We start from the raw sequence: 15,069 nt of genomic DNA, 5'->3' as shown, positions 1-15,069 counted from the left end.
TCCTAATAGCCTTGTTCTTGGTCAAACTACCATTTGTAGTAATAGTAACATTACACAGTAAGATTGGACACCCTTTGTTAAGGGCCTTAAAGTAGTTGATAAGGAGTTTGCTGGTGGCAGTGATAACTACCTTACAGTCTGGGCAAAAAGGGGCATAGCTAGTAAACCTGTGCCAGCGATTCCCAGGTGTGTGTGTGCATGTGTGTGTGTGTGTGTGTGTGTGTGTGTGTGTGTGTGTGTGTGTGTGTGTGTGTGTGTTTGTGCGTGTGTAAATCAAACCTCAAAGAGTGTGTCAGCTACTTGGGCAGGGACACGAAGCACTAGTTGGAGAGAGAGAGGTTGCTGGAGGTCTTGTCTTGGCCATTCAGCTGAGATCACAACTTTATAGCTGTGCTAGTGGGGAGTCTTACTGGGGATCTGGAGAAATGGGGAGAAACCAGCACCGGACTGACTGTGGTCTCTGTGTGTTCTTAAGGGAAATTGCACTTGATGCAGAGAGCTGCATCTGGAAATACTGTGTGTGTACCTTGCCATCCTCTCAGTGTACATCCCCCACTGTTGCCAGTGGTGAGGATTGAGGCTCCTTGCTTACTGGTCCAGTGGTGGGTCATCACAAATGTAATGATGTCTGGGGAGTGATGTGACATCCAGGCATGGAGTTTACTAACTTTAGTAAGTAAACTTCTGATGTTCATGGAGTAAAAGTATTTCTTAGGAAGGATTAGTTGAGTAGTGGTAGAATCAATGGTTGCATTAATGTAGAGGGGTTGGGAATTAGGATCAGGGTTAGAGTGTATGTCTCCAAATAGGAGTAGAAGGTTACATGTAAAACTTGAGTTAAGAAGTGAAGAGAATTAGAATAGATATTTTATCTTAGATTTTAGGGAGGTAGTGGGAGGAGGAGGGATTTTAAGTTTAGGGAAGAATGAAGGTGTAGGAAAAATGGAGGGTGAAATGACAAAAGAGTGAAGAGATTGAGAGAAAACCCTAGAATTGCTAGAGGTAGGAGATAGGTGAAGTGGTTTTAAATGAGCATTGCAAGAGGTGAGGTGGCAGAGGAGAATTAAAACAGATGTGCAAAGAACAGGTAGTAACATGTTGTAGTAGATTGTAATAGTGCTAGGTAGTTAGGATAAAGGGAAGAAGAGATTTTGGAGAAATGTAAGGTATGTGAGTAACAAGAAAAAGGGAGGTTCTGTGGAGGAAAGAAGCAATAGCAGAGACTGGGGAATCGAGGGATAATGAAGTGAGATAGATGGAACTTAAGAAAGTAGGTGGAGAGATGGCATTAAGAAAGTGTACAGCTGAGTGGGTGAGAGTGATAGGAAGGGGAGGGGTTTAGAGGGGAGGGGAAAAAGGCAGATGGCTATAAAAGAAATTAGCTCAGGGGTGGGTGGGAATGGGGGCAGAGTAGGGGAGTGGAGTGAGCCCAAGCACAGCCATGAAACAGAGAATCACTATGGAAAAAAAGCAATTGGAGAAATTAAAGACCCCAAGCTTTCCAGGGTAAGTACCACAAAAGTTAAAGAAAGATTAACGTGGAGAGTATGTAGAGAAAGTGCTGAAAAGAAGGGAGACTTAGAAAGTCATAGAGTAGAGTCAAGGTAAAATAGTCAGTGGAAAAGCTGAGCACTAGCTACAAATACTTAAGATGCAAGGGAGATATAGCCAGAAGAAATAATATAAATGACGGAGTGGATGGTTACTGGCTGGCTAGGAAACCAGCTACTGAAGCATGAGACATGAAACAAGTATTATTATTGTTATTATTATTATTATTATTATTAAGTAAAACAACTGCCATTTCTTTTATTGATTATCTCCTGCTAAAATCTCATCCAAAAATCTAGTTTGTTGTCCAAAAATAGCAAGGAATGAAAATAATGAACACTAATATCTTTCTGTTGTTATTCTGCAGATGAAGATGGAAGTGCATCTGGGGATGGAGAAAGGTACAGTGAAGACCGCCCAGGTGGGACAAATAAGGGGACCAGAACAGATGATGTCAAGTCTTCACGGAATGAGCGTCCTACCAAAACCAACCGTCGGAACCAAATGGGGCAGAATAATGCTGGCACGAACCTTCTGAGCACCCCTTTCATGCTTTCCATTATTACTACTGTGACGGTCTATGTCACCTTTCATGGATGATCCCTGCTGCACACAAGTGAGCATGAGGTTCCTTGGCAGTGAACTGCTTTTGCTGTGCCAGGACTTCTTGTATGCTTCCTAAATTGGGGAGGAAACTGAAAAACGACAGAACAATTGCAGAGAGAGAGAAAGAGGGAGCAAGAAAAAGAGAGCAAGCAAGCATGCTTTTTTCTTTTTTAAAGCTAGAGATGGGTTAGTAGTTTACACCAGCAGATTCAGTGGACATCTGAGACATCAAGAAAAATGTTGTTGTTTTGGTTGTTGAGAAACCAAAAAAAATCTTTTTGTAACATTAAGAACATTTTTTAACTTTTAGAACAAACAAATAATTGAAGCATTTTTTTAATTATTTATTGGGGATTTTGCCTAACTTTGTTAATAGTGTGCGAGGCCAAGGGGCAGTATCACTGCTGTGGTATTGCAAGCAGTAATGACCAGAGAGCAGTAGCTGTTAGGGATTTGACTAGGTTTATTTATTTCTGCAGTGGTTCACATAAATCTAGTCAGCTCCATGTTGGGAGGGATATTTACATAGTGGATGTATGAAGAACTATGGTACAGCGCTGTTCACTCACAGCTGCTTATTTCTTGCTTAGGTTCAGCCACAGAGTGCAGGGGTTCTTTTCATTGGAGGCACATGGAAGCTGCAGGAGCATTATTGTGCCATCTGCGACACAGATGCTTTTGTAGCGTGTCAGTTGCTTTGTCTCTCAGCAGCTAAGTATTTGGTCTGAATTGATGTAAAGACCTAGTCTTCAGTATTCCCCACCCCGCTCAAAAAAGACAAATTTGTTAATTTATGTAATTCAGATATCTGTAAACACTTGCCAATACTTATATAAACTGATTTTTGTTCAGGGCATTTTCTAAACGTGTCAGTATCCAGAACAGATAGTCTTAACTTGGGCCATAAGTCTGATGGAGAGGGTGGTGCTGAAGCTAGTCTACAAGTTGACATACTAAAGAAGATGTTTGCTCAATGGTGAACCTTGTAATATGTACACAATTGCTTTTTTCGACTTATTTTCTTGGCAGAATAGGAGGAGGAAGTTGGTTCAACTTAGTACCACTCTCATTTTGTGGAATACGAAACTTTAGTTGGCGGACAGCTCACATTCAGTCTACCTGCCTGCATCTTTATACTACTAGACCAAAATATAAAATGGATTACTGTGTGTCTCCTATTCACAACAGATTACTGTCAGGGATGAGACCTTTTGTTTAGCACAATTCCCTTGACTAAGACAGCATGTGTTTCTCAGGATCTGTTCATGTTTGGTGTGGTACTCATTTTGTTCTGCATTTTATTTAAATTTCTTGAAATAGTTTTTGCTAGAGTGCTTTTTTTCTAAACATGGCAGCTTTGACATTAACACCATCTTCCAAAAGGTACAAGCAAAAGCACAAATTCTGTATGATCATTTAGAAAAGCACATTAGCTAGTTCTTGTCAGTTGATCACCTGGATTACTAATGTCTAGCACTACTACTTTTTATTCGCTAACCTGCAGTATGAATCCACTTTATTAGATGCATGGAATAATAATGTAGAGCCACAGGGAAAAAAAGCAATATCAACAAGCTAGAATTGACTGCAGTTTGCTTGGTCTTACTAAAACTTGCATACACATTACAGATTAAAATTAATGCCACATAGGGTATGGAAATCATTGTATCAAGTTTTACTCTGTAACCATAGATTACTTTGTAGTTTATGTTTACAGGGAATACATTCAGAACACTGAATGCTCTGAAAATTGACAACAAAAAGATAAACTGAAAAGATTGAAACACAAAACTTTGAAAGTGCTTAAAAAAAAATCTTTGCAGGTGGGCTAAGCCCCTGTGTACTGCCCACATACTCCCTGGTAATTATATATACCAACTCTTGAGATCTTAAGCAACTGCTAAGTAAGTCAATGCTTTGAATTTCTACTTTTATGAATCAATATTTTTGAACTTGATATTCAGAGTGTTTGACGTTATGAATGTATCCGGTTCACATCCCCCATAGCCTAGGCAGCTCCTCTTGTTATGTAAGGCTTCCTTTTCTACTTTGGCTGTCCATGTTCAGAAGGGTTACAGCTAAAAGCTATTTGCTCCCAAAATCGCACAGAAACTTCCACAGAAATGCAGGTGCGCTCAGTAAATCCAAATATCCAAAAAAAAAAAAGACAGCACCATCACACAGAATCAGTACAAATACATTTATTAAGTTGTATACAGACAATGTACCCTACCAATTGAAGAAGGCAGAATTACCTGCTTAAACTGCTCTTTAGCCTATGTTTGGTCTTTTCAGACTTCTCTCTGTCTTTATATTTGCCGTTATTGTTTTGGACTGATTCTGCATGGTGATGCTGTTTTTGGTCTGGGATATTAAAACTAAAGGACACCATCACTCTGGTGAAACGGGATGCAAACTGACTATTGTGTTAGGACCGTTCCTGCTACATGGCGGTGGCTCTGCCACTCACAGCATTAACAGCCTGTGTTCAAGGGCAAGCAAGCAGTATTTCATGTCCATCTTGAAGGGTGGGATGATAGAAGCACAGAAAATGGTGTTCACACACTGCATGGCCATCTGGGAAGATTTTATTTATTTTCTAAAAATTCTCATCCATCATGTGCTTTTTGTGATATACATCCCATGCTAGTATGAACTTAGTTTTTGATGATCTGTGTGTAGATCAGTGTTGCTAATGCTAGGACCACTGCAGAACACCCAAAGTCTGACCCAATTACAGAGCTCAGCTCCCTTTCCCCTCCAGGTCGGCTAGACTTCTGCCCCTTAAGGACATCTGGACATTCTTATCTGTGCCATTTTAGGTCTTTCTTACCACGGTTTATAGCATATGTATTGATGTTCTTCGTGTTTCACTGTTGCAGTCATCACACTTGGGTTATCCTGCCTGTAGGTAGCCCTCAGTCAGCCCGAATACCAGAGTCTTAGGATTTCTGCGTCGGGTGCTGTCGCTTCCATGACGTCAGATCATCAGGGGTATAAAATAGGCAGCCGACACCATTACATCAGTCTTTCTTGCTGAGGAGGAGCCCAAAGCAGAAGCAGTTTGCAAGTGCCGGTCGGCTGCTACCTGAAATTTTTGTTTTCGAGTTTGTAATCCTGAAGTCTTAGCTAAGTACCCCGTTGGGGATCCTTTTTTCTTGCTCTAACCTATGTCAGAAAAAATTAACAATTGTTTTGCCTGTGGAAAGCAAATACCTCACAGAGATTTTCATTCTTAATGCGTCACCTGTTTAGGCCCAGACTACGACGTCCCACACTGACGGTTCTGTGCCTTGTTTAACTCTTGAACTATCCGTCGGGCTATCTTTGTCACTAAATTCTTTTGCTTTCGTTCTCCGTATTCCGAAATGGCTTTGATAAGCCATCCGACTACCGATCTTCCGAAAAAACGTAAAGATAAAGACAGAGACAGACTGTACAGGTCCAAAACTGCCAACGACGCTTCCATTAAGCTAGTCGCCAGTTCCACCGGTACTCAGTGAGGCGCTTTTGCAGCCCCTGATGCCCACTTCTGCAGATTCGCAGGCATCTGCTGAGACCCATTTGGAGTCCGGTATGCCGCAAGATGCTTCTTCGACTATGGAACCTGCGGATGTCTCTGCCTTGGATAGGTCTGGAGCCGCTGTGCAAGCACCGGCTTCTGAGGGTGCATTCCAATCTACTGATGTTCGAATTAAACCAACAACTTCATTTTTAGCTAAAACTACCGAGTTTCTGAAGCCCAGAGTACGCACTACGCCTAGGAAACCGACTACCAAAGTGCATGCTCAAGCTCCCATGCCACAAAAACAAATGCTTAGAATGGCTGAAGACCTTATTACCCTAATTAGGGGAAGCCAGCCTTCCCCTGCTAAGAGACAAAGACTTGAGTTTCCTTCTGATTCTACAGACCAGGAGTCTGATGACTCTGACCCTTCTGATTATCAGGACTTGCCCTTATCAACCTATGAAGATTCAGATGCAGAGGAATCCATGTCTTCTGCCTCCCCTTCGGAGGACTTTTCTTTTGGTGAAACCTTGCATACTTTAAGAGAGCATTTCCACTGGGAATGCCAGGACTACCCTCAGTCCAGAAAGAGACTCGGAGAATTTTTAGAGTTGCCTTAGCACAGGCCTCTAGCTATACCCCCTGCCCTGGGTGTTGTAGATGATGTTTTTATGGAATCCAGTCTCACTCCAGATACTTCACCCCCGGCCCCTAGGAAGCCTGACAGGTACTACAGAGTACCTGATTCCCACAAATTTCTCTTCAAGAATCATACTGCGGATTCAGAGACCATTTCCCAGGGACCTAAAGGTATTAAGGCTACTACAACCAAAAATCCTACCCCTTCAGACAGGGATTCCAGAGCTTTAGACAGATGGGGTAAGAAGGTATATACCTCTGCGACTCTTACCATCAGGGCATTGAATTGCCAGTTTCACATGTTGAAGTGCCAGCAGCATATTATGGAACTAATTAAACAAAAAATGGTGTTACTTCCAGATTGTGCAGAAAATAAAGATTTACAAGAGATAATGCATTCTGCAAATCAAGTTAGTAAGTGTACTTTTCAGTGTGGCTTTGATGCCTTAGAAGCATCTTGCAGGGCTGCTGTCACTGGGTCTGTACTGAGAAGGCATGCTTGGCTGAAGGAAAAAACCTTGCCAGATCATGTCAAATCCAAATTACTGGACACTCCTTTAAATAAGGACTGTTTATTTGGCACCAAAGCAGAAGAAGTTTTGAAAAAGATGGAAGAAAAAGCTAAATCTATACAAACTGTTAAAGAATTCTTACAAGTGCAACCACCCAGATTCAGTAGGCATTGGCTTTCTAAAAACTGGTCCTTTTCAGCCCCTTCCAGGCCTTCTCAGACCAAACCCAGGGGAACAGGCTACCCAGACTACAGTCTCAGGGTATGCAGAGATCTAAACAATGGAGTGCTCCCACCTCAAAAACAGGGAGTGCTAAGCCGCCCCCTTATGGAAAAAGTTCACAATGACTTTCCAATTATTCTTCCCAGCCCTGCCCAATTACTTGTGCCCCTCAGAAGAAAACTTACCCTTCATGCACATAACTGGATGTCCCTTACTCAAGACAGATGGGTCCTAAACATTGTATCCCAGGGGTACAGATTCTACTTCCATACACTGCCAATCCCAAGCGGGTTTCCAGACCTTCCTCCAGACCAGTGGGCATAGGCTCAAAAGCAAGTACTTTCCCTGCTCTATATCAGAGCTGTTCAACGTGTTCCAGTAGTAGGGTCAGGGTTTTTACTCCAGACCTTTCCTGGTGCCCAGAAAAGAGGGCTCTTGGCGCCTTATCCTGGATCTATCAACTCTCAACACCTTTCTGGTGGTCCCAAAATTCAAGATGCTTACCCTGCAACAGCTTCTCCCTATTCTAGCCAAGGATGTCTGGTTAGTCACTCTAGACTTAAAAGACGCTTATTTGCGGTATACATGGATTTGAGTGAACGGCAGATGGCCGATCGGACAACGTTCAAAGGCAGTACTGCGAATGTGCAGAATTGCAAACACAATGTAGCTGAAATGCAAAATGCCCCCCCCCCCCTTTTGATCCATGGCAGCGCTTGTTTAGGTGGTAGAGAAGTCAGAAATGTCGAATTCCAAATTTTGTATGACATTCTGAGCGTTCAGCCCCTGGAGTGTCGACATATAGGTTTGTAGAAATCGGGTTTCGACCATTGGTCGCTCGGTCATATGAATGTAAACCTTATCTGTACATCCCCATAAGGGAGTCATGCAGAAAATATCTACATTTCAGGGCAGGCTCTATGCACTATCAGTTCTCTGTACTTCCCTTTGGCTTATCTACTGCACCCAGAGTATTCACAAAGTGCCTGGCTCCAGCCATTGCATACTCCAGGCAGAGAAATATCCAAATCTTCCCATACTTGGACAACTGCCTGATTCAGGGTGACAGTCAGGAATTGCTACTTCAGCACCTGGCATTTGTAAAAAGCCTACTCACTTCATTGGGGTACACCATCAACGAAAATAAATCACAACTGGTACCCAGTCAAAAGATTGTATTCCTGGGAGCAAGCTTGGCCACAACTTCCCAGATGGCATTTCTCACTTCAGAAAAACAGGTCTATCTGACAAACTACTTCAAACAAATGGCCACCAGAACCCAGCTATCTGCAAGAAAAATACTGCAAGCCCTAGGGTTCATGGCCTCATGTATTCTGATAATTCCATATGCCAGACTGCATATGAGGAAACTTCAATGGTACTTAAAAAGTCTTTGGTGCCAGCATTCTCAGGACCTGGAAACAGTCATTCCAACCATACTTTGTCTAAGGGCAGAGTTCCTTTGGTGGGCAGAAGCATGCAACCACAACAAGGGACTGCTTTTCACTCAACCCCTCGCCACCCAAATCCTGACAACAGATGCATGAGACTATGCATGGGGGGCTCAAATGGCAGGCAAATGCATTCAGGACCGCTGGAGCTCAGCCCAAATTCTCCTGCACATCAATCAAAAAGAAATGCTAACTGTACAGAATGCTCTGACAGCCTTCAAATACCTAATCCTTCCAGGACAACTGCTTATAAAAACAGACAACAGCACTGTTATGTGGTACATAAACAAGCAGAGGGGAAGCCCATTCTTACCCACTCTGCAGGTTAGCCATGGCCCTGTGGAACACAGCCTTCAGCAACCAAGTGCATCTACAAGCTGAGTTCCTGCCAGGCAAACAAAATTCACTGGCAGACGACCTAAGCAGAAATCTCCTAGAACCACACAAGTGGAAACTGGAGCCCAGCACCTTCTACCTTCTGATCCAGAGGTGGGGAACACTGGAGGTGGAACTATTTGCCTCCCCCGAGAACAACCAGTTGAGCAAATTCTGCACCAGGAACCTTCACAACAGGGCCTGGAAGGTGGATGCTGTATTATTTCAATGGGAAAACCTCTTAATTTATGCCTTCCCCCCTCTGCCCCTCCTCTCAAAAGTACTACTCAAGATAAAACAGGACAGGAAAAGGTACCCAGTCTTGTGCAGTCTGACAACAGTGCCACCCTGGCACCTTCACCAGACTCATACCCTGCTGTCACAGCAGGAGGGACAGATTTTGCATGTACAATTGCAATCCCTAAACCTTGCTGCCCGGCTTATCCCTTGAATACACCACCAGCAATCCTCAGCAAACAGGTGCTGGACGTCATTCTTGAAGCCAGAAGGCTTAGTACTAGGAAATCCTATACTGAAAAGTGGAAAATATATTGTTCTTAGAATCACTCTCAAGGGAAGGACACAGCAGTGCCCTCCTTACCTCTAATCCTGGATTACTTAGCAGAGCTAATCCACAGATGCCTATCCTTCTCCTCCATTAAGATTCATGCCTCTGCCATCTCAGCTCATTATAATACTGAGCCACCTCTATTTTCTCACCCTCTCATCAAACAGTTCCTGAGAGGGGCTAACAACTTAAGGCCCCCTAGGAGAGCACCCACCCCGGCCTGGGACCTTAAGTTTGTACTGGAAAAGCTCACCCTTCCCCTTTTGAACCTGCAGCTTCAGCAGAGTTAAAATTCCTCTCTTGGAAAACAGTCTTGCTTTTAGCCATAACTTCAGCAAGAAGAGTGTCTGAGCTACAGACACTAATGGCTGAACCTTTCATTATTTTCCATGCTGACAGGGTTTCCCTTAGGACTAACCCATCCTTTATGCTTAAGGTGGTGTCCAGTGTGGCTCTAAACCAGTCCATCCATTTGCCAACCTTCTTCCCTAACCCTCAGAATAAAGGGGAAAGGATCCTGCACTCTTTGGGCGTACACAGACAGCTCAGGTTCTACCTTGACAGGACTAAACCTTTCAGAAATTCTGACCAGCTGCTAGTCAGCTTTGCTACAGGGGCCCTAGAGGGTAAGGCCATTTCAAAGCAAACTGTTTCCAAATGGATAGCACACTGCATCCATTTCTGCTACAAGCACCATGGAAAACCTGCCCCACAGGGGATCAGACCACATTTCACCAAGGCTACTTCCACCTCTACTGCATTTCTCAGGGGAATCCCTACCAGGGACATTCTGGAAGCTGCAGCCTGGAATTCTGTACACACCATCACCAAGCATTACCACTTACCAATCTTTTCTAAATCCAGAGCTGGATTTGCTACAGCAGTCTTGCAAGGCGTACTAGCCAGCCCTAATACTTCTTGACTGCCTCCACCCTTCCTCAGCTTTGGGAATCAACCCATGTGATGACTGCAACAGTGAAACATGAAGAACATAGTACAGTTATGTACACTTACCGTAAATGTGGATGTTCGAGTGTATTCACTGTTGCAGTCCTGGTTTCCCTCCCTCCAACCCCCTGGTTTTCTCTGTCTTTCTACCTATCCTCTCTATGGCCATTCTTAATGGCATTGGTATTTACTTTTTACTGGTGGTGTTCCCCACCCTGTACTAGCTTCCTATTTGGGGGCTCCTGACATTTGGGGCAAGAAAACTGATGTAATGGTGTTGGCTGCCTGTTTTATACCCCTGACGACCTGACGTCATGGAAGAAGCGACAGCATCCGACACAGAAATCCTATGACTCTGGTATTTGGGCCAACTGAGGGCTACCTCCAGGCAGGATAACCCAAGTGTGATGACTGCAACAGTGAATACACTTGAACATCTACATTTATGGTAAGTGTACACAACTGCACTTTTTCTCTGCAACCATAGTATGGCATTCTTCAGCCTGCTCCAGAACACAGTCAGATAAGTACTCCATCAGGAAGATGTTTTGTTATAACTAATTGTATTTTGGTAGTGGTATTTAATACTGTGTAGTTTATAGGGTTGCACATCTGGTTAGATATGTTACATCATATCCACCCCATGAGAGAAAGCAGGTATTCTTATTGTAGACATACCCTGTTGGAGGGTGCTGTGGCTGCAGGTCAGAGCAAGTACTATTCAGCTGAGAGTCCTCACATGGAATGAAGCATGTTTTTTGTCTCAAAAAGAACAGTGTTCTAATTATTTTAGTGGAAGACCTCAAGAGTTACAACACCGATGTCCCTGGCCTCCATAGTTGTAGCTCTACCTAAGAGGACTCAGGAGTGCAATAGTAGGTTGTCTACCCCCATCTCCCTGCAGTTGCCTGGACCTTAGACAGTGAGTGGATTGCTACCTCTACCCTCTCTCAGGTGCTGTAGAACCTACAGCCAATGTCAACCCTCAGTAGTTCTCTGCCAAAAGAAAGAGAGAATCCTCCCTACAGTGGGATGATGAATCCTGAGAGAGTGAGGGTAAGTTTTGGACTCCTACTTCCACATGTCTTTCCTCCATATGACAACACCATGTCTTTTGTTTTACCCACAAAGGAAAGACCACGTCAAATGGGAGGCCAAAGAGGTATCAGATGTCTAGGAAAGGTATTTTGATTTACTGGGTCTGGATGACTACATACTGGAGGCAGTTATTCCAGTCTTAGGAGCTGTATAGGTTACATTCTTAGCAGCCTCCAAAAAACTGGACAGCCAGACCTTGCCCCTGAGAACCCTGATAGATTTTACGTAGTCCAGGATTCCCACAGATTCCTTTCTGAAAACCCTGTAATGGATCCAGTAGTGATGTTCAGAACTGATGACCAGTCCCAGTACTCTTCACATTGATGTGGAGAGCCGAGTGCTGGACTGGCTTGTGTAGAAGTATATACAGCTGCCATTCTGGCCCTCAGAACCATTAATTGTCAGACATGTATAAACAAGTTTCAAATTGTTCTCCTAGACCAAATAAAGGAGAAGACTGGGAGGCTTCTGATGTGGATATGAGGGTAAAATTGTTGCATGTTACCTAGACAGTCAGTTGACAAAGCACTCCCAAGTGTGGTTATGATGCTGTGGATACAGTATCCAGGGCTGCAGCTACAGGGTCAGTAATCAGGAGATATGCCTGTTTCAGGCTACACGCTCACTGTAAGATGAAACACCACTTCAAATGAAATTGTCAAAGTGCAGCTGCTTAGTGCATCCCTGGATAAGGATCTGCTGTTTGGGACCACCACTGTCCAAAAAAATGGAGGAAAGTGGGATTGTTATTTAGTCAGTGAAATAGCTGCTTAATTTCTCCAAACTCAGGATTGGAATTGCCTATCTACATACAGGGCTTGTGATCTGGGCAAGGGAAAGGTAAGCAAGCTAAGGGTAAGAAGGACCAGTTTAAGAAAACTGGCAAGGAGACCAGACGGGGAAGCCAAGGCCCCCATGGTCTTGTACCAGCTAAGGAGCTGCTGTAGTTTCATGAATCTTCTCCTTCCCCATCCCCTTCCCCAAATGGCCCACCCAGTCTTGTCTCCTATTAATTCTACATACCCCATACATAACAAGGAATCCAGTGCTTTGGAAGGTGGGAAAACTCATGACAAATGATAATTGGATGCAGTGAATAATTTCTCTGGGTTGCAAACTTCAGTTCTTAAGAAAGCCAGAAATGTCAGGTATACCATTGCTACCAGGGGATAAAATGCTTTCAGATCCCTCAAATCCAACAAGAACTTTTACAGTAGAATCTGTCAAAATAGGACCTGATGGAGAGGGGTTCTACTCAAGACTCTTCCTAGTGCCTAGAAAGGAGAGTCTTTGGAGGCCTGTGAAGGCTAAATATTCCTGTCAGGGTTCTAGAATTCAGCATACTGACATTAGAACCCCTCACACCACTCCTATTCTCTGATGATGTTCTTCGTGTTTCACTGTTGCAGTCATCACATTTGGGTTATCTGCTTGCAGTAGCCCTCAGTTGGCCTGATTAACAAAGTCTTGGGTCCTGTGTCGGTTGCTGTCCCTTCTTCTGTGATGTCAGGTCATCAGGGGTATAAAACATGCAGCCGACGCCATTACATCAGTCTTTCTTGCCATGTGGTGCCCGAAGCAGAAGCAGTTCACAAGTGCCGGTCGGCAGACTCCTGAAATTTTCATTTTCAAGTTTCAGAACCGAAGTCTTCAACTAAAAGCTGAGTACCCCTTTGGGGAAACTTTTTCTTGCTCTAAACCGATGTCACTAAAAGTAAATAATTGCATTACTTGTGGAAAGCAAATACCTCATAAAGATTTTCATTCGTACTATATTCCTTGCCTAGGCCCTTACCACGACGTACCTCGCTGTCGGTTTTGTGCCTTATTTAAACCACGCACTATCGTCGGTATATTTTCGCTACTAAATATTTTGGTGCTCGGTTCAATTATCCTGATATGTCTTCGGTAAGCCATCCGACTACCAATATTCTAAAAAAACGCAAAGATAAAGACAGAGACAGGCCGCCTAGTTTCAAAGATGCCGACGACGCTTCTCCTAAGCCAGTCGCCAGTTTGCCGGTACTCAGTGAGGCGCATTCGCAGCCCCTGATACCTGCTACTTCAGATTCGCAGGCCTCTACTGAGACTAATTTGGAGTCCAGTGTGCCGCAAGATGCTTCAACTGTAGAACCTGCGGATGTCTCTACCTTGGATAGGTCCAGAGCCGCTGTGCAGGCACTGGCTTCTGAGGGTGTATTCAGGCCTACTGACTTGCGTATTAAACTGACGCCGTCTTCTTCTTCAAGGCTTAAAACTCGAACCATGCCTAGAAAACTGACGCCCAAACTGCATGGTCAGGCCTCTATGCCAAAAAACAAATGATAAGAATGGCTGAATACTTTATTACTTTAATCAGGGGAAGCCAGCCTTCCCCCTATAAGAGACCTAGGACTGAGTTTGCTTATGATACTTCTGACCAGGATTCTGAATTTTCTGTTTCCTCTGATGACCAGGATTTACCCTTATGTACCTATGAGGATTCTAATGCTGAGGACTCTAGTTCCTCTGCTTCTCATCCAGTGGATTTCACTTTTGGTGAAACCTTGCATACTCTCAGGGAGCATTTTCATTGGGAAAGTCAGGATTTCTCTGATTCTAAAAAGAGGCTTAGGGATTTCTTACTCCTGCCCCAGCACAGGCCTTTAGCCATACCTCCTGTACTAGACATTGTTGATGATGCCTTTTTGGAATCTAGCTTGGCTCCTGACTCTTTACCTCCTGCTCCCAGAAAAGCTGATAGATATTACAGGGTCCCTGAATCTCACAAGTTCCTTTTTAAAAATCCGACTGCAGATCCTGAGACCATTCACAGTGACCCAAGGGCATTAAAGCTACTACTGCCAAAAATTCTATCCCCTCTGATAGAGACTGCAGGGCGCTGGATAGATTGGTTAAGAAGGTATACATTTCTGCAACTTTGGCCATTAGGGCCTTAAACTGACAGTTTCATATGTTAAAGTATCAGCAGCATATTATTGGATTGCTTAAACAGAAAATGTTGATTCCTGATTGTGCTGAAAATAAGGATTTACAGGATTTAATGCATTCAGCTGAACAAGTTGGAAAACATACTTTGCAATGTGGTTTTGATTCACTAGAGGCATCTTGCAGGACTGCTGTAACTGGGTCTGCACTTAGAAGGTATGCTTGGCTTAAGGAGCAATCCTTGCCAGATCATGTTAAAGCGAAATTACTGGATGCTCCCTTAAACGAGGACCGCCTGTTTGGCAACAAGGCAGAAGAATTTCTTAAAAAGGCGGAGGAAAAAGCTAAATCTATGTAAACTGTTAAAGATTTTTTTACAAGTACAACCTACAAGGTTTAGTAGGCATTGGCCTTCCAAGAATTGGCCATTTTCTGCCTCTTCTAGACCTTCTCAGTCCAAACCCAGATCCAGCAGAGCTCCCAGGCGTCAGTCCCAGGGTACGCACAGGACTAAGCAGTGGGGGGCCTGCACTTCCAAATCTGGGAGTAATAAAACTCCCCCCTATGGTAAACTGTCTCAATGACTTATTTTTCAAACTTCCAAGCACTTCTCAACTGACTGCCCCTTTGGGGGAAAAGATTGCTCTTCATGCAAAGAACTGG

General features: G+C 43.7%; 1 protein-coding gene across 1 annotated transcript in view; it reads left to right on the top strand.

Annotated features, from left to right (window-relative positions):
* The window catches only part of GPC2 (glypican 2), a 740,846-nt gene extending 735,782 nt beyond the window's left edge, over positions 1–5,064 (top strand). The window contains exon 10 of the mRNA XM_044077271.1: positions 1,919–5,064. Coding sequence (XP_043933206.1) covers positions 1,919–2,151 — 233 coding nt within the window. The 3' untranslated portion in view covers positions 2,152–5,064. The remainder of the gene's footprint in view (positions 1–1,918) is intronic.
* Positions 5,065–15,069: the final 10,005 nt, after the last annotated feature.

The sequence above is a fragment of the Protopterus annectens genome, chromosome 7.part0, assembly GCF_019279795.1.
Source record: "Protopterus annectens isolate FY-2018-M chromosome 7.part0, PAN1.0, whole genome shotgun sequence".
NCBI classification, from domain to species: Eukaryota; Metazoa; Chordata; order Ceratodontiformes; family Protopteridae; genus Protopterus; species Protopterus annectens.
The sequence above is the reverse complement of the archived record's forward strand: the minus strand, read 5'-3'. Positions and strand labels throughout refer to the sequence as shown.